The sequence below is a fragment of the Eutrigla gurnardus genome, assembly GCF_963514095.1.
Source record: "Eutrigla gurnardus genome assembly, chromosome: 1".
Classification (NCBI taxonomy): domain Eukaryota; kingdom Metazoa; phylum Chordata; class Actinopteri; order Perciformes; family Triglidae; genus Eutrigla; species Eutrigla gurnardus.
Genome location: NC_139915.1, coordinates 2,259,939 through 2,287,536, shown reverse-complemented (window position 1 = coordinate 2,287,536; position 27,598 = coordinate 2,259,939). Strand labels below are relative to the sequence as shown.

The following is a 27,598-nucleotide window of genomic DNA, read 5'->3' as shown; positions in this document are numbered from 1 at the left end:
CACACACACACACACACACACACACACACACACACACACACACACACTCGGACTAATAAGTGCTTATGACATTTTAAGTTTCAGACAGGACATATTCTCTGTCTCCTAGATAATGAAAAGGTGGTGGAGCTGCTTCAGGCCATTAAAGAAAAGAGCGTAACCTTGGATACCATCAGACACGCCCCTCATCCGGTCTGTAAGACTCCGCCTGCACATCATTCTGGTGAGACACGTGCTGAACACAAACATATCTAAGTATTGGGTTAGAGTGGTATTTCTACATTTGTATGATGTTTCTGTAGTTATTAAGTCTTGACCTCATCGTGACTCACGCGTTCAAATGATTTCAGATTCTGCATTTGCCCAGCCTTCCTCTGAGTCAGAAGGTCACCATGGTGTCAGACCGCCTAGCCCCTCCTCACATTGCCCTGCGTCCCCCAATGGTCACCCAAAACCCCTTGGGGAGACATTAAGACCAAAGGAACCCCCTTCTGCAGCTGTCCACCCAGACAAGGCCCGGGGGCCCAGCGAGGGGCCGGTCTCTAAGCGGAGCTCCAGCCTGCTGAACAGCCTGCGGCCCCCACTCCCTCTGCAGGCTAAAGAGGGTCCTCACAGCGTCAATGGACGCACCAAACCCTGGGACAGCTTCACCCCGGAGGAATTTGCCCAGCAGTTCCATGAATCTGTGCTTCAGTCCACTCAGAAGGCTCTGCAGAAACATAAAGGTGAGCCACAGTTCCAGGGAAACATCTGTGGTGTTAAGTAATGCGTTGTCAGCGATGATAAGACTGAGGTACAGGTGGTCACAGGTCTGCTAGGAACATTATTTCATAGAATAGAATATATCTAAAAATGTCCCAGAGCCCAGGGTGACGTCTTCAAATGATTGTCCCAAATTAAACGAATCAGCAACTATTTATCATAGACTGATCATTCTTTTTTTTGTTGTGTTTTTTGTATTATAACTTTATCACTTTATCATCATTTCTAAGCACATAAGATATTATGTTATAGATAAAGTATTGCCATAGACTGCACGTCTTCTAACTCAGAATCCCAGAGGAACATATTAATGAGTTGTGTATCATACCAGCTGGATCAGTTTTCTGACATTTTATAGACCAAACTAATCAATGAATTGAGGATGTAATCAGCAGATTAACAGAGAAGGAATAATTATTATTTGTATTCCCTGATTGATCGGCCACTAATTCAAGTAATAAAATGATGAACTTGGACTAAACCTCCCTCCTCTCCCATCCCGTCCTTATAGGTGGAGCCTCAGGGATGTCGGAGTCGTCTCACCTCCAGGAGTCCTCCGTTCACTACAACATTCCCGAGCTTCAGAGCGCGCCTGGCCGGCCGCCGCAACCGCATTCACATTTGCATTCGCAGTCTCACTCCAATTCCCATTCATTTCCCCACCCGCTCTCACTCGCCCCCCCTCAGCCCAACGGGCAGCACTTCTCTGTAGCCCTGCACCGGGAGGCCTCAGGTACAAGGGAGGACTTGTCTGGTCCAGAGGAGGAGGAGGAGGAGGAGGAGGAGGAGGAAGAGGAGGCTCCTGCTGCCAAGTGGCAGGGGATCGAATCTATATTTGAAGCTTATCAGGAATACGTTGAAGGTGAGTCGTTACAGGGAACATGTGATAATTATAAAACTCACTGGTGATTATATGTGAAAAGCCATCAATATCTCATTGTAAAGGTTCAATATTTCATGTTGGAAGGAAAAAAATGTTTTCATCGTAAATCCACAATCACATATTATTAGTGGGTTGGAATCAATACAAATGAATAGATTTTTAACCGTTGTTAGTGTTCTCTCCTCACTGGAGGGTGGTAATCATCCTTCCTCCATACAATTCACTTATCTACAAATACATGTGATGAGGGTTTATACCAGAAACCTAGTCAACAGCAGTTGAATAGCCGTCTGATGAATCCAAGCCTTTTAAAACACTTTGACTGGTGTGTTTTGTTACCGAAACTTTCTAACCCCATGTTCTGTCGTCCATCATTCCCCTCCAGAGCAAAGTTTGGAACGGCACGTGTTGCAGAGTCAGTGTCGAAGACTTGAAGCTCAGAACTACAACCTCAGTCTGACTGCTGAGCAGCTGTCTCATAGTATGGGGGTAAGATGCATGAACACTCATCGTGTCCCCTAACACACTTCATCATCTCCAAGGACAAACTCATCAATAGCTCTTCTCCACGTATACGTATTGGAGTGTAATCATTCAAACAGATGCTTTCTTTGAGGAAAATGCTTACATGAACAACAGCGCTGTATTCTTTACTCACATTGTGGTATATTTAGTTAGTTTTCCCATCCTTGTATTGAAACGTTGTACCTGGAGTTTGTGCTAACTGTTATATTTTTGGTCGTGCAGGAGCTGATGTCCCAGAGACAGAAGCTGGCGGTGGAAAGGGAGAAGCTACAAGCAGAGCTGGAGCACTTCAGGAAGTGTTTGACGCTGCCACAGACACACTGGCCGAGAGGCGGCCATTACAAGGGCTACCCTCCCAGGTGACCCCAACATGCAGACCTGATGGCCCCGCCCCTCCCCCTCTCCCTGCCCCTTTTAGACTGAAGCCTAGAGTTTATTTTTCATGGCCTGGTCCCCATGGCTCCATGGAGGAGCACATGGCTGGCTAGATAAGATGAATGAATGAATGGAGTGAATGCATGGATGATGGATGAATGCACAGGAGACAGGACCATACAGTGAAGGAGAGGCAGTCTTTGGATTGTGGCCAGCCAGGGACTGTGCCACGAGCCACTAACGTGTGCCAATGTAGCCAACCCCGAGAGCAATGGGGCAGGAGTACCTGAAGATCAACACACACACACACACACACACACACACACACACACACACACACATGCACCTGCTTGTCACACACTCTTCAGTCCCCACTGCTCTTTTGTTCAGCCCCTGCATCCCTCGCCGCCACAGCGACACAGACAATCCTGCCAATGAGGGAGCAGCTACCCGAGGAGGCGTGTTGTCAAGAGACTTGAAACACTCCGAAGGCTTCTGGCTCGTCGGGACTGACTTTTATCACAGTGGCCACATGAGCTTTTTGAACTGGAAATGCACTTAAGAATAAAAGCTGAAGAACTACCTGGTGGTACTGTGTTACAAACAAAGAACTGTTCAAATTAGGGAAGAACTTAGAAAAATGCACATTTTTTGGAAAAAGAATTAAGGAAATGTTTTATTTCGAAATAGAAAATTTGAGAATAAGAATTTTAAGAGGTTCTTCAGCCTTGTATTGTATATAATATGAAGAATTTTGTATGTTTTTATTACTTTAATCATTGTTCTTTTAAAGAAAAAGCCTGCCATTTTTATATGTTTATGCTTTTTGGGTTGGAGAAGAAAGCCTTGCTTTTAGTGTTTGTACTGCTGCTGGCCAGAACAGCTCATTTTGAGACATTTCACTGAGTGAGAGAGAGAACAGGATGCACTCCTCCTCCTCCCTCCCTCCTGACCCGGCCACATCCATCCAAGCTTACGTAGAGGTCTAGAGACATGCCCCCCCCCCCCCTTCCTTCACAGCAACCGTCTCACTTTTAAAGCCCATCAACAGCTCCTCTGGTCTGTGTAACCAGTCAGCTTGTGATATTCTCACAGAAAAGCCTGTTGACCACAGAAACATAATTAGCTCCTTTTTTTCTTACTTTGGTCACGACATACTTGATACTTGACAGACTTGGTTTTTGATGCTTTATCCTACCATTGGACCTTTGTATGACATTATATAGCATTAGACTCAAACAATATGACAGTTTTGCATAATGTTACGCCTTACACGCCCTTCTAAACAGTCATGAGGTCACGGTGCCAAAATGAAAGAAAACGGTAGCGTTTTGGATTCTTAATTATAAATTGAATTACAATTGCTGAATAACATTTGACACCACTCCTTTCTGCATTCACCCTTTTCTTTTTCTTATTAGGACTCACACTATCCAAAGTTGCCAACACGTTATAGATAACGGACTGGAAATCACATAAAAAGTCGATTCCATCCGGGCATTTCCTAGTACGTATGAAATCAGATGTTTGATTTCCCCGGCCTCATACTAGTTTACAACCTCTGGCTGCAATTCATCCTCCCCGTCAGCTCTGCCCTCACACGTTTTACACCGACCCCCTACCCTCGTACTCATGTTGCCTCAGCCTCATGGTTGTATGTGCGAGTGAAGACCCCCAAAGGCCAGCCAGGAGGCGCATAGCTCATCGTTTTGAATTTAAGGGGCTGCACAAGTTCTGGTGGTGTTGAGAGTAGGGGCTTTCAGTATTTCAAAGTGAAAAAAAAATGTTAATAAACTTTGAAAATGTGCAGAAAGTTAATTAATAAATACTGAAGCACAGCTACCCGCTACGTACAATATGTTAATTACAAGTGCCTCAAAGAATTTGGGAGCATGTGAACGAGTTGCATGTTGAAGGACATTCTACACAGAACACCAGTGATCAGGGACTTTCCATTTACATTGAAGTGTCTACCGTACGTCTCACACCTCCAATGTTCATGCCAAGAAGCGACACAGAAATCTATTTTATCCAAACGCATCTCCGAGAACCAATTTAATCACGACACCTTTTTTATAAACGAGGCCCAGTTCAGAGGATCAGGTGGATACAGAGTGTAGTCTGTCATTTTTTACAGAGCAGAAGAGGAGCGCTGAGGCAAGCGGCCACAGCGCAGTACAGTAAGCCCCTTCACCCAGCCTTCCTGTGTCTCCAGCCCACGCACGCCCATGCAATAGCCACATTACTCAGTGGAGGATGTCTAGATGCTGTGAAATCCTGTTTTTAAAATGTACTTGTTTGAATTCATTGTAATGTAATATATTCTTTGTTGAATGTAGTAATTAGGTATTTATGAATATATGGCTGTGATTTCAGACAAAAAAGAAAATAAAATATTTCAAAAATGTTAAATATCAACCCTTTTGTTTGTGGGTGCTGGCAGGCGGGAACGTTTCACTAACAGTCCTACATGCATGTTAGTGAAGAAGAAGAAAAGACGACTCTTTAAACAGAACTCCAGCCCATAATAACTCGTCACTGGCTTTATATCAAAATGGTAATGAGTGTTGGTTAGACTACGGCGCCCTTCCACCCAACAAGACATCCACTTTAGGTTTTATAAATAGTTATTTCATTGCTATCCACTTAAGCATTGGCCTCACAACAGGAGTTGGTCCTGGGACGATGCGCTCCCCACTGCTCTTCAATATTTACGATGGGTCAAATGTGTCCCCGCAAGAACTTAAAATACTCAAGTTTTACACATAACTGTTCATACAAATAATAATCAGCTTCCTTATTTTTCACACAGCAGACTCAGTTTAAATTTTTTCACTACTAAGTAGCCATTTCTTGTTTTTCCTTCACTTTGACAAACTGGTACTCCTCACAACTAGTTTTGATTAATCGTTTTCTCTATAAAATGTCCAAAAATGGAAAAAAAAACATCAAAAAGTCCAGTGAAGTCTTGTTTTGTCCATGGGAAAAAAAGTACAATATATAGCTTAGAAAAACACACAGATACATTTATTTCGACACGTAAAGAAATATACAAAATTGGTGGCGAGCATCCAAAATTAAATTACATATGCGCATATACAGCCTTACAAACATAACCTCTTAAAAAAAGGCAAGTAAAACTCGGCGTCAATCACCCGTTTACATCAATGGTGCAGTTCAACTTCTGGGAAACAGTCTTTTGGGTAATGGAGGATCTGGTGAGAAAGTAGAAACCTCAGTCCGAGGCTGATCAGACGATGCTCGGATCAAAAGTCCATGAACTGCCCTTTACTTGAACCGGGCTGCAGATTGGAGCGGAGTTTGTACATGCAGTTGAGAGAGTCGAGGAGGAACGCTCGGATGGTGTTGATCTCCATCAGAGTCAGGTTGTCCAGCTATAGAAGGAAGGAAGCAGGAGTAGGACAGGAGACATGATGAGTCAACAAGAGAACAAGAGGCAAACTAACGTTCTTCTTAATGACTGCTGTGAACGCCTGAGCTCATATCTGCTGTTTCTCAATATGACGGGGAAACAGGAGGCAGTAGGGCACCAGATGCAAAGGTAAACAGATCAAATTATGTTAAAAGACACTGTTGGCTGTTAATTCTAAACTCAACTTTAACTAATTAATGTTTTTTATCACTTGAAGATGCTTTTTCCAGCACAAACGTAATTCCAAGGTGCTTCCACTTTTCTTGAATTTCATCAGGGAAACTGAACGCTCAGCGTGTGATTCCTCGTGATCGTCTTTACCTTGGCGTGAGCCTCCAGCTGACTGATGAAGCTGTCCGTGGAGAGGCGGAGTTTGGCGATACGCGTGTCCCAGATGTCTTTGACTAGCGTGCGGATCTCGTCTGCTTTAGGGATGTTGTCAGACGCGCTACAGAGACACACAAAACATGGTGGGATGTAGCGCCACACACACGGACAATGAGGCAGCATTTCACTGTAACGGGCACAGTAAGGCCCTGACTGTTTAAAGTGGCTCACTAGTTCAGCAGCAGCTTGGTCAGCTCCATGTAGAACGGGCTGGGGACGGGCGTGAAGGCGTCCTCTTTCCTCTCGAGCTCTCGAATCTCCTCCAGTTTCTCTGCACAGTATCAACGGAGGTCAAAGGTCACAAACCACGCTGTCAGGTGGAAGAACTCTCAGCTTGTTATGTTCTTTCTGCATCGCTGGCTTCTGTGCAAACTCAACAAGGAGGATCCTCCAAACCTGTACTGCCAAAATCTGATTTATCTAATTCATTGGAACTACAGAGCAGCGATTAAAACATATTATTAGACGAGGCTTTTGGTTGTTAAAATAATGCAATGACAGACATATCTTAAATAAAGAGTTGTGACTTGTTGATGATATTAGATCATTCAGTTATATCTTACCAACATCCATCCAGGCAGGAGGAACAATCCTACATTTCTGTCTCTGCTTCAGGTTGAGGGCCAGCCACACAGGCACCTCGACGGGCAGTCCGGGGTTGAAGGGACCCAGGTCGCCCTGAGGACAGGAGGACCCGTCTTTACTAACACATTACGGTGTGATGCTTACTGAAGTCCGGTACGAGGGAAAGTATTCCGTATGTATGTATCATCCAACGTCTAGCGGCGAAACGCCAACTGTTAACCGTGTAGAAACAACCACGTGACTCCTACTTACCCCGATCAGATAGATCTTATCTAAGCTGAAGTTCGGGATTATCTTCACCGTCTCTTTCTCGGCCAGGAACTCGACCTCTGCTGGATCCATGGCGGTTTCTTTGGCTCGGTTCGTTTATGTCTCCCGAAACGTCCCCTCGCATCTGCTCCGCCGCTCGTTCCCGCGCTGCCGCCTGCACGGACGCACGAGCGGACTACGTAGGATGAGACAGCTACGTCACCGCAGCATTGTGTTTGTCCCGCGCTGAGCACGGTGTGCCTTTACTGTGTATGTTATCGGCGTCGGTTGTTTTGTATATGATACTCCACACTCAGTAATTTGGACTTTTCCTTTGTTTAATGTCTGTTACTGGCGCGATATTGACCGATCCTTATTGTTCTTGCTTTGTCTGACCCGGAAGAAGGAAGTCATGTGACAGCAACGAGTTGCGGGTAAGCTGCACCAGCGCGGAGCGGCACTAGGCGACACTGTTCACCAGGTGCATTTCTTTTTTTATTTTAGAAAAAGTACACACAATTCAAATCTCTTCAAAGTATAAGCACTCAGAATGTACAAATGCAAACGTGTTATTGTAAGCATTTTATTTGACATTATTACTGGAGACACTAATAAATGATTGAAAAATGTGGCAACGCTGCCATCTGTCCACCAGGTGTCACTCCACTTCCATTAAATTCTAATAACTGTGAGAATGAGCTGCTGTAATGACTCGGATCCAAGTCAGGTGAGCCATTGTGGGTTAAAAAAAAAAGGAATTTAAGAAAAAAAAGTTGGAGGAGCTGATGTCAGACAATTATTGTGTTGTTGCCCTGGCAAAAAAAATCTCATATATGACAATTTGGAATTAATTAGTTGCAAAGAACTGGATACACCGACCAGCAATGTTAAGAGAACGATGGAGGACCGCTCCACATGATGTGTTGGAGAAATCGGTTGAAGTCAAGATAGTATTCTGTCTTCAGTGACATTCAGGACTCTTCCTTTGTTAAAACAATGAACATGTAGGAGGAAAATGACTTTGCCACAACAATACAGCTTGCTGATGATGTGGATGGATTGAATTACTAGAAGTAATGTTCCAGGAAAACGAGGCATGATTGAGAAGTGTGATCGCCTCTTGAAAGGAGAAGAAAATGTGCTTTGCCTGTTTTAAAAAAAAATAAAACATTTATGTCTGTTCGCCTCCGCCAAGGGCTTAACGGAATTGGTTCAAGGTGGAAGTTGATGCCCTCTCATCGGGAAAGTCTGCAGTCTGAAGGGAAAGTCCTGTTGCCAAACTGGATCCAAGCCTGGAGGATTGTCTAGTTAACAGTTGGAGGACGACTGAGCAAGGCAGCGCTGCCAGAAGAAACCACTCATCCTTTCAAACAATCAGCATGTCTTAACTCTTATCCGGAGGCATATCCACCAACAACTTGCCCATTGTGAGAAAAAAAACCCCCACATTATCCAGACTAAGGAGCAAGTTCTGGAACTGCTGACGTAACACTGAGAGAGCAGGTGAAGAGATAATGGCAGCCCTGACAATGGGAAGGGTTGTGCCTGATCTGCTCTCATTTAGGAGAGTTGGGGCGAATATTTCAGACATTTGAGGTGAAGAAGCCTTCAAACACTATGGAAGGTTCTTTACCTGTTTGGCAAGCAGAGCTGTTCACCCGGAGGTGGTCAACTCTTTGGACACTGAAGTATTCATTAATGCGTTGCAGCGATTTATGAACAGAAGAAGCCAAGTTTCTCATATTCCATTTGACATTAGGAACAATTTTGTTTTTTGGCGGGACTTCCGTACATTAGCTCTAAGCTAATACATAATTAAAACTACTAATGTCAGGATGGTTTCAGTTCTTTTCTCTGGATGGTTCTTTTCTCTGGATGGTTCTGGTACGGCGGTAGAAAAGAGTCTTGTTTTCGATTATAGGTCCTAGAGAGAAATAAGCAATTAAGACTTTAAAAATTGGAAATTGAAATTGGACAAGAAAATTGCAATGAGTGCATTCATACATATGTCATAAAAATGTTTAAAAGAGAATCATTTAAATAAATAAATATATAAATAAATAAATAAATATATATATCTTTCTATAATTTCACTTGAAACTGTTTTATTTTTTCATTAGTTCTTAATTAAATTAAAAAATGCTGAATAGTAATTATTTGTCAAGTATTTATTTAAAGTTATTTAATACACTAAGCATGATATATTGTATATATTATTCATATGATACATGTGTATATCTCCAAAAAGTCCACTTTGTTTTTTTAGGTTTGTAACAAGACTTTTGCAGCTATTCCAATGACTTTACATTTCATATTTTCCCTATATGTATTATAACACTGACCATTGATGAGCATCTGACCAACTTGTAATGGCTCTGTTGTTCCACAAGGGGGAGCCATGTGGCATAGTTATGTGTAGGCTCAATATCATCTTCCTGTAATGTATTTGTACTACAATACAGGAAGATGAAATCATAGAGACATAAAGACTATTATCCAATTTAGTTTACACTTATATTCTCTGACCAGGAGGCATTTTTTAAGATAATGCAATTTAAAACTCTTGCCATGTTAGTTAGAACATGGTTTTATTATAAATTCTGTCATTGAAATCGGCATAAAACAGCTTTCATATTCTTCTCCATTCTACCGCTACGTTCATTAACAACCATGTAATTACTCTCGAAGGCAGTGTAAGACATTTAGTAAAATAATTTACTAAATGAACAGGAGTCTGACACAGACTTGGTTCCGTTGTACATTCAGTTCATAAAATTCATGTAAAAAATGTGACATCTACCCAATTATTTATTAGCTCTTACTGATTAATTCTAATCTGAAATACAAAGATAGCTCTGTATCCTCACATAAAGTATTTAAATGTTTAACATGACTTAATAAATAGTATGATTTAGAGTGGCCAATTAACTATAAATACAAACCGTTACCTAATTCTTACAACAGATATCCAACGTTAAACAAAACGCACACATGGTGTATTTCTGAACACATTCTGAGGTGCACCAGGGACAATAACTGGAGATCTTCCATCATAGAAATGTTTGTGTCACTAATATATCTATATCACTAATAGAAAAGTCAAAGAGCTCGAGTCAGTCACCCCGTTAGTGTTGCTGGTGCGTCTACAGAAGGATTCGAGTAGGCATGTGACATACAGTCATAAGAAAACACTTTTACAATTTCCATCCCTCCAGTTCATCTATATCCTTTTTTTTTAATGACTATTTTAATTAAACTGCCCACACACATCGTCAGAGTTCTACAGGTAAATTTAGTTTCAGGGCTTAAAACTAACTAGACATTTAATAAAGAACATGTACCTATATCATATCAGTAGTACAATCGTCTCCTTACATTTCTTTTTATAATTTAAGACTTAATTTCTCTATGGCTGGCCATTACATGTGTAAGAGGAAAACATAGATCTACAATTTAAATGAATGCACACACCTAGGAATAAACACAAACCGTTGCAGAAAAAAAGTCATATTAAAGTTGCAGTCAAAAACACGATGGCCTCTATCACCTAAGTACCGCGTTGTAAAGGTCGACCCATGCCAATGGAGCACATATGGTGCTTGCCCGGGTTGTTGGCCTAACCGGTCAGTGGTCCGCAACTTCCTCTCGGTACGAGGGGCTTTTGATAGAACAAAGACCATGCGTTCAGCACTTTTGGACTCCTGTGCTACACGGTAAGTAGCATCATGCATGCTGACGCGGCAGCAATATTTGTCTGCGTGTCCGGGGGTCCACCAGACCGACTCTTAGCACAGATCCAGGACGGATTTGTTAATCACGGGGTTGGTCCAGTCGTTCCTCAGATCATCCAAGTGATTGTCAAAGTCAACCAAGTTCTCGTAGGACCTGCCCTCTAACAGAGCAGACGTGATCTTCTGTGCTTCGCTCCAGTCCTCGAAACTCTCGCTGAAAGACCAAAACACATGTTTGGCAATTAACACTTAAAACACATCGAGACGGTTTTGCTGGTTAATGAGAGAAGCTGTGTTAGAGTTGCACAAACAGTGAAATCTCTGGAAACACACTTACAACGTTACTTCTCTGCTTTTCCACTTGTTTTCGTGGTGGTCATAGATCAGCACAATGGGCTCAAAACAGCTCATTGTTAATCTACTGTTGTCAACCTGAAGGGAAAAAAACAGAGTGACGAAGACATTACAAGGGATTCAGTGGCACACAGACCTGCTATGGGATCTTTTACAGGACTAGACTCGTGCCCTGCATTGTGTTTTAGGGAAATCACTCATCGTGTACACTGCTTATCAGTTATTATAGCATTTTAGATCGATTAGGTTTCTAATACCTTCCAGGCAGCCATTAACATTGATTTTGTAGGTACATTAAAATCTAATTTGACTGCAAGCTGATTTTTATATGCTGACTTAAAGTGGCTGTCTGCCCAGCAGTTAGTTTGAACACATTTGTTCAAAGAAAGATGCGGCACATGCTTTGAAAAAATGTTAAAGTCAGCAGTAAAGCATTTACATAATTTGATGTAAATGGACAAAAACATGCAAACCATTAACAACCGCCTAAATCATACACTGTTACCATAACAATTGCTGCATCGCTGAAGTTCTCGGAGATCCTGGCAGCTACTTTTTCTGCAACTTGGTTGGGTCTGCAAGAGAGAGGACCAAACATGCAGCGCATCAGAGTCGACAGGGGTTTGGGTTTATAACTCTTTACTTTTGCCCATTTTATTCTCTTTACCTTGAATCCTTCGTGCGTTCATTGGCTTGATAATATCCAGCAATGATGTAATTATTTTCTTTACACCAAGTATCGATCTGAGATAAGAGTCGACATGAAAGGACAGAATCACAGCACGGGTCAGACCAAATAATATAAGATTTATTATTTATTATTATTATTAGAGACACTTCTAAAAGCATGCAATCCAGAGTTTGTGGTGCCATTTCGTTAAGCCGTTGGAGGAACCACCTGTTAGTAACCCCCCATATAAATAGGTTAAGCAATAACTGACAAACTGCGTTAGTTTGACCTAAATGCACCCAATACACTTGGAACTGTGTATTTAATACGTAACCGCTACTCACCAGTGTTAAAGCTACTTCAAGCATCGGTGCCAGAGCAAGTGTACCGTGAAACAGGGGCACACAGTCCACACACAAGACCGGTTCGGCATGGCCGTCCTTCTTCTTCTCCTTCGTCTTCTCCGCCACCAGCAGCCCGTTCACGGCGCACTGAGGGTACTTGGCCGCGTGTAACAGCATCTTACAGTAAGCCTGGCTGGTCAACTGAATAGGCATGTTTATGTCAAAAATCAAAGAGACAGATCCTGAGAAGTTGAGTGGCTACACGATGAGGATGGACTCCTGTCTTCCACCGTTAGCTAACGTTAATGCCCAGAGAAAAGTAGATCTCTGCCTCCGCAGTCACCTGACTGCCAGAATGTGTGGTCGATGCGACGCCGTTTAACGCAAACATGTAAACTTCCCCGCTAGCAAAAAAAAAAATACGATAATCTTTTTACGCGAGATGAATTACAGAGTTACGAAATATAGCATAGCAGCTAATCCTACTTCCACCTTCCTCTCGTTTCTGCAGCACCGGTGGTGCCGTAAATGAGAAATGGAATTGTCGTAAAAAGAGACCGACCGTCACGCATCATCCATCCGGTCTGGTTTCACCTCGTCTGACGCGCCTTACGTATTTCCGGTCGCTAGCTTATTTTCTTTCAGAGCGTCGGCGGTCGGCAGCAAGGAAGAGACAGCAGGTCAATTCTTTTATTAACACCATCCTTCTAACCATATAGACACACATCACTTTTTACCACGGATATAAAGTGAGACATTGTATGTATTCAAATTGTAACAAACGAGCTAATATGAATTGGCGGTTTTTATCTAAATAATCAATTGTGTTTAAGTGACTTTGTCGGCGCAGAACCGCGCTAGGACGGCTAACCTACCGGATACAAGATGTTAGCTAGATCTGAAGGCCGGCGTTTTGGGCACATAGTCGTTACATGTTTCTATGGTGTGATACGGGCTTGTACACATGCAGTCTCAGCAAATCGTAAGCTTATGTGTGAATTGTACATTATTGGCTCAAAGGTATTTGTATGATTATTTTCCCGTGGCGGTATGACCTTGTGTTAGCTAACGCTAACATTAGCTTAGCTTAGCTTTTACGGAGTAACTAACGGTAACCGATGGTTTGGACACACGATCTCAATAACAATAACGTAAATTAACCTAACGCACGTGAAAAGTAGGGAAATTATTTTACAAGCTACTTGATTTAGTTTGAATGCAAGTGTTAAAAAAAACTGTCCAATGCTAGTAATTATACTGTTTTTTGCTGTCAAATAATTGTTCTGACAGTATCAGACAGAACAAGTTAATTATTTATTTCTTCATATGCGTGGTCACTTAAAGAAATATGATTGTTTATCACTCATTAGATACGGTTTGAATGTATTTAAGTGTACTTAATGAGATTGTTAATGTCGTTTATTTGACCTTTTCCACAGAATGCTGGCCACCAGAGTGCTTCGCCTTGTTGGCAAACGTGCCATTTCCACATCTGTCTGTGTACGTGGAGGGCATGGTAAGTGTGACTTCAACTGACATGGAGTGTTTTCTATTTTTGGCAAAGGGGATAACAATATATGGAGTTTGTGGTTCATGCATTTGAGACTCCTATATCCATTATTACATTGGCATTACAGGGGGGAAAGTTTAATAGCCTTTCAAGCTTGCACATGGTTTGATTTTCTGTTTTAACAGCATGCTCTTACAAAAAGTAAAACAAAACATGTTAGTCTGGCATTTCAGAGGTTGGGATGAATGAAGGCACTTGATGTTAGTGAAACTTATTTGATGAGCCATTCTTTGTCATCCTCTGCAGGTGTTGCTAAAGTGGAGCACTACACTCTCCCTGCCTATTTTGACAGGCGGGAGAATCCCCTCCCAGATATCTGCTACGTGCAGAACCTGAGTCCAGATCAGGTCTCCCTGAAGGAGAAGGAGAAGGGTGCCTGGGATGCCCTCTCTGATGCCGAGAAGATTGCATGTAGGACTTAACTGCACTGCGCTATGATTGTACTAGAATGTTCAGAATAATTGGTCAAACTGAATTTGTTATCAGCATATATTGCATTAAGGCAGTAATGTGTTAATATTGGTCATTTTACATCATGTTTTTCATGTTTGCAATATTTAGTGTACCGCATCAGCTTCAAACAGAGCTTTGCTGAGATGACCCAGGGGTCGGCAGAGTGGAAGTCTGTGGTTGCAGGGATGTTCTTGTTATTTGGCTTCACTGGCCTGGTTGTGCTGTGGCAGAGGAAGTATGGTATGTTTGATTGGCAATGATGTGTCTGCACCGTTGTTCCAGATCTGATGTTGTGATGTCTTGTTTTCAACATATAACTGATTCAAGCAGAGAGGAATGTAGTTATTATTCCATTTACGTCGACATGACTTGACCCATATCGTCTCTTTGCAGTGTATGGACCTGTCCCCCACACATTTGAATTGGAGTACAAAGAGAAGGAGCTGCAGAGGACGTTGGACATGAGAATGAACCCAGTGGAGGGCTTCGCTTCCCAGTGGGACTACGAAAACAAGCAGTGGAAAAAGTAAAGGACCCAGAGGACCATAACACATACTTGAAGATAAAGGCAGACCAACTCAAAGATACAAAAATACCTATATTTCTGTATTTATCAATTGTTCACATTACCTCAGTCTGTGCATTTTGGAAGATCTCTTCCTCTTACGGTCATTGTGTATTATAGAAACGAAAATAAAAATGGTTAAACGGATAAAACTTCTCAATTTTAATTGTGTCGGCTATGTAGTTAATGCTTTAATGTTAAATGACTGTTTCATATTTAAAAAAAGGGCAAAGGACTAGACCATACCCCATTTAATTTGGTTATTTTAATCTTAAACTGGTATAGTGGTTTACCATCCAATTTATAACTAACACTAATTTTATTAATGCTATCTGTAATAGTCAATAGTGTATAGGATTTTAGCTCAATGTCTTCAGAAATCCCACTGTCATTTTACTTAAATTTGTGAATTTGAATGAATTGTTTGTTAGTTAACCACAAACTAGCTACATCAGTAAATAACTGACAGTGTAATTCTGTCACTTTTTAAAATACTTATAAATAGCTTTCTTTCACTAGTCAAGGACAACCCTGACAGTTGTGGATGGTCATTGAGTATATTTGTATTTACAGTTGGGCCTAATGTTGTCCTGAAAAGATGCTATAATACATTATTTTAAAGTAGGATACAGTATTTATTTTTCCGGCTGCACTATCATTATGGAAAGCATAAATAATTCATCATAACATAACATTTGCTCTATTTATTTAAACGTGAATTAATCAAAGACTAAATGAATGCCTCTATTTCTGAAATCCACACCTACACCCTTGGGTGTCACCTTTGTTCATACAAAGAGCTGTAGGTGTTGCAACAGCACCATTTCCTGTTGTTGACACTAGAAGTACAGAAGGGTTTCCGTTTCATCCCGGTTTATGGAGGACTGACTACGTCACTCGCGGGTGGGAGCTTCACTCATATATCGAATTGATGTTTTCTTCATAATCTTCACGTCTAAATCCCAGACTGTAAATTCATCAGCGTGCATGAAGGTACAGCTGAGCTCCGGCAACGTGTTGTGACGTCACTTACCGGATGAACGCGGAGCTGCGGTTGTTTCACGTCAGAACAATCCGGAAGATGACGCGGCATGACGGAACTGTTGTTGCAGCTCCGTACGAGGCTGAATGAACACTATTGCTGCGTTACGGACGCTGGCGTCGTTCTACTATGTTGTTGAATAGAAGACAAACGTAGCGACTAAAGCTCAGGTCGGCCATTGTTGTTCCGCGAGTTTGAAGCCAGTCCACACTCCGTGTTTGTTGGACTCTGAGTCCATGTCAGGATATCGTAGCAGATCTAAGCATTGAAGTGTTAGCTCACCGCAAACTGCTTCAGAGGCATCATGGGAAACGGGATGAATAAGGTAGGCTGTGGTTACGTCACATGTCCAGATGTTGACTTGTTCTTTTTGTGGTAAACTCTACAAAGAGTCGCTGGTAGAAGCGTGCCTCCCTAAATATGGTCATTCAGTCAATCACGTGATGTGTTGATCCTGTTTGCTGTGTCCCCACGCGGATATAATAAACCAAACAATGCACTTTAGATGCAGCTGCACTGTTTTAAATGTTTTAATAATGTGTAAACCGTTACCAATACTTAAACCCAGGGTTGACATCTGATGACATCAGGGTTATCATTTTTCTAGATTTGTGATGAATTAATACGATTGTGTCATCATCACTGGTACAGTGGTTTGGGAGACCAGAAGGCTTGGTTCTACTCTCCTGTTTCAAACCTATTATCGTAGCTTAAAGCAATGAATCCATGTCAGGACCACCGCCGTGGGTGACCTCTGACACCTCACCATCTGAGGAGGGGTCAATGCAAATGTGCTCTTTGGATCAAATCAATAGATTATTGCAACATTGTTATTGTTTGCTTTATATTGTATCTGCCTGTCCAATTATGATACTGTGACATAACCATTTATTTGTCAAATGATGGCCAAATATTTAAGTAATTTTGTCTGTAATTTTGTCTTAAAAAGATTTGCATAAGTAGACACATTGGTCATCTGGATTTTCCGTTCTTAATTGCAGCAATAGGCAAAGGTAGCCATACATTCCATCAGTGTGAATCCACCTGCAGCTCTGTGATCAGGCATCGTTGCTCCAGGCCTTGTATGGCTGTAGGGGATGATTTGCCGCTACTTTGTCCTTAAGCCTTAAATCCAATCTGGCTCGACCTCGGACTGTAATGCATTTCTAACCTGAATCCAACATGTCTGTGACTGCTGCTTCACAGGTTGTCGATGGGCTCTACCTTGGGAATATACGAGGTAAGACCAACATGATGTAACCTGATTTGATGTTTGTAAATGTGATACATACAGAATAGCTGGGTCAGGTCAGGCCTTCATGACTAAAGGCAGGAAGCCACCATTACTGGCCACAAATGCATGAAGGTGTTTATTAATAACATGGACAAATGTTTGACGTTGCATTTTCCTGTATGCACTGTGAGTGGTTGTCAATGTAAGTGCTGTGCCTTTAAGTGTAACATACAGCTTTAACCATTAAACATCCGGTTTTGGAGCTGAAAGTATATTATTCTACCAAACAGATTTCAGAGCAAATAGATGCGGTAACACTTTAGATTAGGGAACACGTAGTAACCATGAACTAGTGTCTTATAGCTTATTCTTATTAAGTGGTTTACAACAACTCTCTAACTCACTATCAATAAGCAGTGATTAGGAAATGATTGATGGAAAACTCTCACAGTAGTTAATGGACGAGTAGTTGCAGAATATGATCATGCAGAATATAGTGATTTGTAATGGCTTGAAAACATCCATTATGCTACTAATATGCCTGCTAATTAGAAACTAGTTCATGGTTAATATGTTGACAAAAGACAATCAAGCAAGAAGAAGGTCAGCAGTCCTTGAACGACCCCTTCCACTGTGGCATGCAGCACCTTTCTAACTTTAGCTGGCGCGACGATGTCCCCACATGACAGCAGATGGCTAAAATTAGTTCAAGTGAAAGGAGCAAGTGTCCACAGGCCTGACTGTATAAATGATGCTGCAGAAGGGCTAACGGCTAACGGCCCAGGCTCTTCATCGCCTCACTAAACGACTGGTTTGTTTGTGTGTTGGGTTTGCGTGGCGTTCTGAGACGGGGTCCTCTATCTCTTCGTCCTAGATGCCGAAAACCGAGAAAGTCTGTCCAAGAATGGCATCACCCACATCCTGTCCGTCTACAACAACGCTAAACCCGTGTTTGAGGTTGGTTGTAAATCCAGGTCGGCTGGGTCAAACTATTCTTACTTCCGGTGGAAGTTTTACATGGAGATGTTGGTATGACTTTGCATGCAGTCATGTGATGTGATCTGTCCGCCAGCAGGGGGTGGTGATGAGTTATGGTTGGAGTGAGAGAGAGAGAGATTTGTTCCTTTAGCCTCTTTCATCTGATGAAAATATCTCACACTGACTCAAGTGTGAAGTTTTATTATATATTGTGTTATTTGACTCCGTGTTCTGATATTTGTGGCGCTGACATATTACATCATCACACAATGTTCAGCATATACATCTTCCAGGTGTCAAATTCAGGTGTGCAGTCAGTTTATTATGCTGGTACTGAACAGTGAAATATATATATATATATATATATATATTACCTTTGTATTAATTTAGATATTTAAGCCACAGAAAGCATTTGAACCCAAAATCATTCTGGGTTCCAGACTTACAGCAGCTCGGATTCACATGAGATATAAGTGATGTTCACCTGCATAACTGACCCGGGCCATAACTCTTGTCAGTAATATAAAATAAATGTACAGTTAATATTAAGAGTTTTGTTTCAGTTGTTCTGCATGTATGTTTTACAGGACATGACGTATCTTTGTATTCATGCAGCTGATGCTTCCAGTCAGAACCTGTGAGTACACACACACACACACACACACACACACACACACACACACACACACACACACATAGCCATAGTAGACAATCAGATGTACTAATGCTGATCATCATTTAAAGCCAAGACCCACTTGTTAACTGCTACATATGAGTCCTGAGTTGTGTTGCTGTGTTTTATTTATTTATTTATTTTTATTGTAATTTTCTCAGAATTGTTCTCGTTTTTACTAAACTGTTCTTTATTTTTATCGTGCCATTTTTACTCTTATGTTCTTCTTGTTGTACAGCACTTTGATGGAAAGCGCTTTATAAATAAGTGTATTATTTATTATTAGTATACCTCAGATTTGAAATGTCTTGGTCCGGGAGTATTTCTGAAGCACTGATGAGTCAGGCAGGATTATTTCAACACTTTTACCCTCCAGTTTGTGGCCCGAGGGTGTGACGGTCCAACTCAAACTGACTTTTGACAGTTAAAAACGGATTTATTGAATTCGATAGTTCATGTTGATAATCCCCACGACCCGACCCCGGATAAGCGGTCGACGATGACGATGACGACGATGATGATGATGATGATGATGATGATGATAGTTTTTAGACATTTACTACCAAAGATGGCATGTTTAAATTATACTGTGGGTGGTTTAATTTGAGCAGAGGGTCAAAGTCACCAGTAGCTCTCAGTTTATTTAATTATTTATCAGTTCTGTTCATCTCATGACTTTATGAAGTAAAGTATGCAATATAAGATTAATCATGGAATGTTCTTTAAATTTGTAGTTTTTTTATTTTCTCTGTATATGTGAGATACACACACACACACACACACACACACACACACACACACACACACACACACACACACACACACACACACACACACAGAGTGTGTTCAATGTGTCATTGTACATCAGGAGGCAGACTCCTGTGTTGAAAGAGGCATGAGCTGTCCCTCCACCCTGGCAGCGGTGACAACACAACGCATTAGTCATCCCATTTCTGTTGATTTCTTTGCATGGTCTTTTGACCTCATGCACAACTAGCAGCAGTTATTTAACACTCAACACTGGTTGAGGGCATGAAACAGAGCCATCATCAACGACTTACAGTTTGTGCATCAGTGCAAACGAGCAGCGTCATGGCTTGCGATCCCTGTCGATGATCCATCCCTTCAGTCGTGCTGCAGCTGTGAGATATCATTTAGTTGTCTCTGCATTGAGGCCTTCTACTGGTCGGTCTGGGTTCCTGCACACAGAGGCTGGATCTCGGAAGGTAATCCCAATGCATCACACACTCCATGTGCATTGGAGGAGGCATGTTGCTGTCTAGAACATCCACATTATCAGTCTGCAGTCACAAGGAGCATGCAGTGTGGGAACCGGTCATATTAAAGCAGGGAGACAGTTTGATGCAGAATGAATAATTCACTTGCCGACAACCTGCACTTTGCCTGGTTGAATGCAGCCTGCAAGCGTGATCCTTGTTGTCAAAGGCATATAAGATATTATATATAAGAAGCATTACATATTCACATTCCCTGTTTCTAAGGCAAGTCCACTCAGAACACATGATGATACACAGCTTTTAGACTATAAGTTAATGCAGAATTTATATGCAAGTGAGCTTTTTTTTTTTTTTTTTTTAATATGGAGCGTTATCTTTGGCAGTTATTGAAGTCGTCTCCAGTTTGAAGAGGAACTCTAGCTGCTTTACATTGAAAACATAAGACGGAGCAGGGTAAAATGCAAGTAAGTGAGAAGGTTGAGGTTTGCTTGGCTGTTGCTGACAGGGTTGGGTTGGAGGTGTCTGACCTCCACTGTCGCAATCAACTGTCCTTCCCTCAGGCAGCAGAGGAAGGAAAAGCCTAGTGTGACATCTGGCTGTTGGCCTCGACCACCCAGGTCTTTAATATAAACCTCCTCTGTCACAATCACTGGTTGAGGCCAACTAACGAACCATTGCTCACCACCAGCCAGGGGCCCCTGTGGCCAGGTCTGATGGCCTCCCCCATGTGTAAGGTCCACAGCAGGGACTGTGTTTGTCACGAAGGGGGGGGGGGGTGTAGCAGTTTGAAGCTGTCTGATAAACCTTAGACTTCCTTAAAGGGACAGTGTGTAACGTTGTAAGTCATTTATTAGCCAAAATCAATACCCTCATTCATAAATAGGTAACTGAAGATTTTTTTTTCCAACGACATCCCGGACACGACCTCTGACCTTTTACAGTCAGTGTTGTAGAGCAATATAAGCATATTTAGTCACATTGGTTTGTGTTTGTTGTGTGCCAGTTGTTAGCTGATGCTATAGGTTACAACATCGTTATGGTAGGCTACAAAAAAAAAAAAAAACTATATAAACTTGGCCACTTAATTAATATCTTGCTTGAGGATATGACTTATACATGCTCACACATGTTTTTTTTTTTTAAATATCACCTGAAATATACTGGTGAAGTGGTGTTGGACGACATGTTGTCGTAGCTTCTTATGGGAGTAATTCCTACACTGTCTCTTTAAAGCTCTTGTGTCTGTACTTTACTTACTTACAGATATTGGTCGGCCCCTCAGAAACATACATTTCTGGGTAATGAGTCACGTAACAAAAGTTTAAAGTAAAAGTAAAAGTCAGTAACAACTAGCTGGGAAATTGAGGCAACGAGTTATTGTAAAATGTGATGTCAACACCCTCTGGGTTAATACAAACTATTTGATTGGTATGATCTTAGTGTGTTGTATGTGTTGGTGGAGTTCCAGGGATTCCCCTTCTTTACATTCACATGACAAACCTGCTAGCTTCAAAGCACAGTGTGCACTGAGCATGAAGGTGTTACCTCATTTGCATCACACATTTCCAAAATGAGATGTGCATTTGAGCAAAGGAGTCTACGTGTCCACCATGGTATACTTGGGGTCTGACTATCTTGTGTTTTTTTTTTCTTCTTCTTATGCATCCCAATGTAATTATATTGGATAAAATGGCACAGGCCCCTTTTGCATTTTGAAAGTGAAGTAGCTCGACAATTTGTTTCCGTATTATTCTCTAGATTGAACTGGTTAAAACCTCAAATCCTTGTCACAAGGTAATTTTCTGCATATTAAACAAGACGGCCGGAAACCTCTGTGCCAGGAAACCAGAACTAAGTGCTGAGGAGACATCTTTTGAAGAGGAGTTTGGATCTCAGGAAGGAGGGGGGGGGGAAAGTAAAGTGGCAGTCAGTCTATTTTCGCCCCTGTCTGTTATTCTGTCTGCTGTTGAGAAACCAGCATCTGCTTCTCAGGAGACGCTGCTATCAGCCATGCACTTCTTGATTATGCAAAGCACCCTCATGGTTTCCTGACAGCGAGCGAGTCGGATATTCGAGGAGCAGATGCACCATATTGTGCTGCTTTATTTTCATTTTGTTTCAGAGACGACTCACGTTCATGATTTTCTGTGATTATGCAACATGATGTTTTCCTTTTTGTGTTTTGGGGAACACGGTTCAATAGAATTTGTGGTTTGTTCTTAGCCCTTAATTGGCTTGAAAATGTGAGAAGAGTCTGGAAACACAACCTCAGTATGAGTAACAACTCGGTTTGGAGGGCAGGTCATGTAAACGCAGGGGCTCCACTCTACGGCAGCATTGCTGTAGTTTTGTTTCACTTTGTCAATGGTAGCGACAGAATGAATGCTGGAACCTGCATCCATTCTGCAGATAGACAAAACAAGGACAGTTATTTCCTGCTCCTCGGCACACTTGGAACTAACTCACTAACGATCAGAACTACCTGCCCCATCTGGGAACGGCAGGTCCTGCAGTCAGAATCGGAACAGTATCATGTGATGACAGTTTCAGCAGCTTATTTAAACACAAAGTATGGGCCTCGACGCAGGGTTTCAGTTCAAGGTGTCCTTTCTCATATCCTATACTGTGTACTCTATTTTTAACCTCACACCTCTTATACCACGCTAGCAGAGCGAAAACAAGCTGGTGATGAGTTTCCTTGTTGTTTCTTTCTTTTTCAGATCACAGCATTTTAAAGAGTGCATCAGCTTCATCCATGAATGTCGCCTGAATGATGGATCTTGTCTCGTTCACTGGTAGGTTTTTATACCTACACCCTTAAGTCTAAGACACATGTTGTGTTCACGTGTTCTAGAATCAGAAAGAAAGAAAAGTGTTAAACGTGCAGTTGCCTTATGACAATGACCACGCTGTGTGCTCTGCTGTGCTACAGCCTCGCAGGTGTGTCCCGCAGCACCACCATGGTGGTGGCCTACCTGATGACCGTCACCCACTACAGCTGGGATGAGTGTCTGTCTGCAGTCAAAGCTGTTCGCTCCTTTGTCGGCCCAAACTGTGGCTTCCAGCAGCAGCTGCAGGAGTACCAGAGGACCGAAGTCTCACAGGTAAACACGTAACCATGACACCTGCATGTAGCTCTCCCATGAGCACTCTGTGTTAGTGGTGTTAGTGATTCAAAGCCACCTAGACATGCACAGGAACCCACAGGATATGATGCATACAACGAGCACACTGCACATGGAGGCAGTGGTCAACCACCGACTTGTGGCTATCTTGTTGACGTGGAACATCATATGTCAACCTCCAATATCTGATCTTTTAGCTGGAATAACTTTTATTCTTGTTTGTACATTTATTATTCTTGTAGAGGCAACAAAGCCATCGTTTGTTTCACAGTAAATGATCAACTCTCGACTCATCTTACTGTTTGAAATGGCTCAAAAATCACCAAAGTATTCAGTTATATTTTAGAATAGGAAACCATTGTGCAAAGAAAAAGTTGGGAATGAGTCATTCAATCTGTAAAATAACACAGGTTTGTGAAACGTAGTATTATTGATCTTATAATCCAATCGTAATATTGATTATTATATTAACATCAGAACTCATCCTTCTACGGTGTACATTAAGGGGCTTTGTACCGTTTAAATTGCAAATTGTGACATCGTCTCACCTGTCTGATATTTGTGATTTATTTTTGTTGGTGCTTCAATCCAAACATCTTTACAGGACTCTTTGTATTTGATGGATGAGACACCTTTTGGATCCATTAGACCCCTTTGGGGAGACAGAGACCTGCCCTAGTGCTCCTTGTTTTCTACTTTCACTTTAAGGGAGACATCTCAGTTCAAACCTTTTGGTTTCATGTTCAATGTTTTTTTATTCATATAGAGAAAATGTCAATCAATGTGCCTGAGAATATATGACAGATGCACATACGCTCGTATTAAAACAATACTGGTTCAAGCCATCAAGCCATGTCTTTGAGTCATCAACTCATCTTTGAGTCAGAACTCTATGATGGTATTTTCATAATCTTCACAACATTGTACTATTGGCAGGACGTGTTATATGTCATATATATGATGACACGTTAGTGCTGTTCACGGCCGCTAACATTTTGCAGTATTCTCGTGAGTTAAAGGGACTTATTATGTGAATCCATTAGTGGCACTGGCCCAGCCAGAGAAGGGGAACTGCAGGGGGTTTGCTGGGATTGCATTAGCTTGATCCTGCTCATCACGTGCTCATTATTACTGTCAGCATCTTGCAACATAACATGACTGAAAAAAAAATGCTCATTGTTTGTAAATCTTGCACTGATTTTGAGGATTTAAGGGGAAATGGGATTTCTGTATTTGTGTTTTTCCCACATCTGCCTCAGATAGAAAGTGAGGAATCCTCACGACAGAGCTGTAATGTATTGCCACAGCGTCACGGTTACAAGATGTGTAACGTATACAGTCCATAATTATCTTCTGACAATTTTAGTCAAAGAAAAAAAACACTTTTAGTCCATAACATACTGTAAAAGTCGTAGGGTAAAATAATCTATAAGTCATCTATAACACTCCGAGTCTGAACTTTCTAGCTCTAACAAGCGATCAAAGTACTCTCATATGGAGCTCTCTTCATTTAGTTTTTCTTTCACGCGTGACAGCTAGAAGAATATTGCACCTCATATCAGTCCGCTCTTATCTTTATGCTGTGCTTTTATGATTCATTCGTTAATGATATGAGTCAATGCTTTAGGTTTTTGGTTTCATCTTTCCAATTTTAAGAAGATGAATGCATTATGTTCAGTGTGACTTTCACTTCATTGTATTTGCTAAAGAATAAGGGATTGCACAGAATAACCACATTCCTGGATGTCATACAATTCCTCGCTTGTATGAGCAGCTGCTGTCATTAAACCAGCATTGAAAATATTTCCAGGAAAGGAAGATGCACCACATAATACAAACGTATACATACCGGTGACAATACAGTTCAAGATACACTATAATATCTATACCTTTACACACAAATGATCCTGATATTGTATCTATTTTCTTTCTACTACCATCAGCTGCAGGTTGTCTTCACTTCTCAGTGGTCTGACCAAGGGAATATCACCCCAAACCCTCTTGGGTTTGTTGTGCTGTTCAACTGGAGCCACTTAATGTTTTCCCACAAGAAAGTAAATGCAAACATGAATATTTGGTGGATTTGGGATTCAGAGGTCCACCTGGAGTAGCTCCAGCTTTTTGTTCAGCGTATTGAGGCTTTTAGACTGAGTGTGTACTCATAAATATTAGCCAGGTTTCTAATCTTACATTGACTGGAGTGGTCAAAATCTATGGTCTTTAATTTTTCAAGATGAGAGAAATACATTTATTTGAGTCCTGTTAAAGAGGAGATTATGGTCCATTATGAGGATGTAAGGGTAGATTTACCTTAAGGGTGAATCCCGAGTGTCACGTGACTGAGTGAGCAGGAATGTAGTGTTTCACCATGTCTGTCCGGCCCCTCCTCCCATCTGTCAAGTCCCAGAGCAGGTATCTTTGGTCACAACTTCCTACTAAGAAGAAACTGAATACGTGGATCATCATTGCATGACATGCATTTAATATTGCACTCTTAATGTAGGTAATAATTCAGTTCAAACTATGTAATCAACTCTGTACTCAGTTGTATTTATAAAAAAAAATCCCCAAAAATCCAATGTGATCAGGTTAATTTAAGATTTGTGAAAGCAAACCGACCAAAGACATCCTTTGTATCGACTTTGTATGACGTACTACATCTCAAAGGTCAAATGGGCATTTTTGTTGTGTGGAAATGTATAGCTGGGGGAAACGACTAAGCTGAATATTGGCTGCCAAAGCCACGACATGCATAAGAATATATTGTCAGTAAGGTATCAGACACTGCAATGTAATGAGTTACATGTTTGTGTCTGTCCTCTTGTCCCCAGTATCGGACGTGGTTACGCTCCAGTTTCCGTCCCAGTCCGTTCAACGACCAGGAGCAGGTGGGCGTCCTGCTGAAACAGTACTCAGAGCAGGAGGAGAGCCAGAGGAGGAGAGCGGACCGGCGCTGGATCAATCAAGATGTAGGTGTCTCTGCTCTGCCGTCGGACCCCGACGTTCCTGAAGGCAGCAGCTGAAACCTCGGGTGCTCATCATGCTGAAGGCATGTCTGTAAAATGCACTAGCTTCTATTCTGTGCTCAATTCCAAATGAACCCCCGATAATATCTCACTTTAAGGTCTTTTTTACAACTCTGAACGCGTAGAATCACATAAATTCCAAGCACATGATTCATACTTTAAACACATGTAATCACTTTGAATCCATGGAGGTTAATTGTACTGTCTCTGCTCCCTTCACTGAGTACAGGTGTCGGTGCACACGACGCCTTACTGAAACACCTCAGCACCTTAGCCACGATGAACAACCGTCACTCTCACGTGGACTCTTTACACCTGTATGTGTAGCCTTAATGAAATGACGGATTATGCTGTCTTAAAGGAACATTTTTGATGTTATTCTGACATGTTCTAGGTTGCAGTCTTCACTCTTAATGGTGCTCTTGGATCAACTCTGCAGGTGTTGCTCGCCGGGTTGACAGCACATACATTGCTATTAAATCTGCCAGAAAGCAAGGCCAGCTACTGGCTGTCCAATGAAACACTATTGACATAACATCTACCAGTAAGAACCACAGCAGCCCAACAATGAGCACAGTTATAAAGTGTGAGTTGGCACCTTCACTGAGTTTTCTCTGAGGACAAAGAAAACTAAGAACAGCCGGACCTTCTAGTTCAACGTTCAACTGTCAACTCAGATGAGGAGTGAGTCATTTGTGAGTAAACTGGCTGCTTCAGTCGACTACGAGTTATAGAAGACATCGCCATGCAACTAGAAACGTGTTTAGGTTTCACAATTGGTCAAAATGTTCCTTTAATTAATACATAGCAGGTTGATTATATAAAGTAAGTTAACTACATCTACATATGAAGAATCTCTGAAGTCCAAAAACTAAAGTCTTCCTGGTTTTACTGAAGCTCTGATTAAGCTTTTTATTGTGAAAGAGCTGATGTAATATGATATGTAATCTGTGTAATATATTCATGCGAACAGTTAATTGTTTTAATTTTATTTTTATTGTATTTTTTGTTTGTGTTTTATAATAAAATGCAAAAACTAAAAACGCTAATAAAGCTGTACTATCAACACTATGGTATGTGTCTGTGTGGATGTAAAATAAATCACAGAAGGTTAATATATATATATATATATAGCTCACCTTTAGATAAGCTGCTTGTGTCGTGACGTAGAATAGCTTTTCTTGAAGTGATTTCAAGCTTGAGAGATTTCTGGATTTAACTCTTTAGCACTTTAGCATAAACCATCCATATTTAATTTTACATCACAAACAGATATAATAAGACTTTACAGGATGAGAGCAGACATCAACCTGTATATGTGAAGTTAAAACTTTATGAATTCTAAATTAAAGGTAAAATTGTTCACATTTGTATTACAAAAATGGTGAATGACATC

General features: G+C 41.4%; 6 protein-coding genes across 9 annotated transcripts in view; 3 read left to right on the top strand and 3 right to left on the bottom strand.

The window, feature by feature from the left end:
* Positions 1 to 4,957, top strand: part of gse1b (Gse1 coiled-coil protein b) — a 150,068-nt gene extending 145,111 nt beyond the window's left edge. For both annotated transcript variants that reach the window (XM_084015630.1, XM_084015629.1), the window contains exons 13-17: positions 110 to 223; positions 351 to 725; positions 1,274 to 1,624; positions 2,031 to 2,134; positions 2,393 to 4,957. In XM_084015630.1, the coding sequence (XP_083871756.1) occupies positions 110 to 223; positions 351 to 725; positions 1,274 to 1,624; positions 2,031 to 2,134; positions 2,393 to 2,533 (1,085 nt within the window). In that variant the 3' untranslated portion in view covers positions 2,534 to 4,957. The remainder of the gene's footprint in view (positions 1 to 109; positions 224 to 350; positions 726 to 1,273; positions 1,625 to 2,030; positions 2,135 to 2,392) is intronic.
* Positions 1 to 27,598, bottom strand: part of LOC311017370 (mitochondrial inner membrane m-AAA protease component AFG3L1-like) — a 169,943-nt gene that overhangs the window by 12,968 nt on the left and 129,377 nt on the right. The gene's annotated exons all lie outside the window — the stretch shown is intronic.
* gins2 (GINS complex subunit 2) lies at positions 5,547 to 7,385 on the bottom strand. Its single transcript, XM_084027092.1, has 5 exons — positions 7,203 to 7,385; positions 6,929 to 7,043; positions 6,537 to 6,636; positions 6,300 to 6,426; positions 5,547 to 5,940 (listed from the first exon to the last, which is right to left on the bottom strand). Exons 1-5 carry the CDS (start codon positions 7,290 to 7,292, stop codon positions 5,812 to 5,814), a joined length of 561 nt encoding a protein of 186 aa, XP_083883218.1. The 5' UTR covers positions 7,293 to 7,385; the 3' UTR covers positions 5,547 to 5,811.
* Positions 9,483 to 12,803, bottom strand: emc8 (ER membrane protein complex subunit 8). Its single transcript, XM_084018451.1, has 5 exons — positions 12,299 to 12,803; positions 11,952 to 12,028; positions 11,790 to 11,859; positions 11,268 to 11,362; positions 9,483 to 11,144 (listed from the first exon to the last, which is right to left on the bottom strand). The coding sequence occupies exons 1-5, from the start codon at positions 12,509 to 12,511 to the stop codon at positions 10,985 to 10,987; spliced, it is 615 nt and encodes a 204-aa protein (XP_083874577.1). The 5' UTR covers positions 12,512 to 12,803; the 3' UTR covers positions 9,483 to 10,984.
* Positions 12,903 to 15,038, top strand: cox4i1 (cytochrome c oxidase subunit 4I1). The gene is made up of 5 exons (XM_084018577.1): positions 12,903 to 12,978; positions 13,738 to 13,814; positions 14,115 to 14,279; positions 14,430 to 14,561; positions 14,715 to 15,038. The coding sequence occupies exons 2-5, from the start codon at positions 13,739 to 13,741 to the stop codon at positions 14,849 to 14,851; spliced, it is 510 nt and encodes a 169-aa protein (XP_083874703.1). The 5' UTR covers positions 12,903 to 12,978; position 13,738; the 3' UTR covers positions 14,852 to 15,038.
* Positions 15,937 to 27,265, top strand: dusp22a (dual specificity phosphatase 22a). Of its 3 annotated transcripts, XM_084017074.1 has the most exons (7): positions 15,937 to 16,253; positions 17,135 to 17,168; positions 18,037 to 18,119; positions 18,728 to 18,777; positions 22,772 to 22,846; positions 22,984 to 23,155; positions 26,008 to 27,265. In XM_084017074.1, the coding sequence occupies exons 1-7, from the start codon at positions 16,233 to 16,235 to the stop codon at positions 26,197 to 26,199; spliced, it is 627 nt and encodes a 208-aa protein (XP_083873200.1). In that variant the 5' UTR covers positions 15,937 to 16,232; the 3' UTR covers positions 26,200 to 27,265. The 3 variants fall into 3 exon arrangements, with proteins under 3 accessions (XP_083873200.1, XP_083873201.1, XP_083873199.1); XM_084017075.1 differs by lacking the exon at positions 18,037 to 18,119; XM_084017073.1 differs by lacking the exon at positions 15,937 to 16,253 and having other exon boundaries at positions 16,841 to 17,168.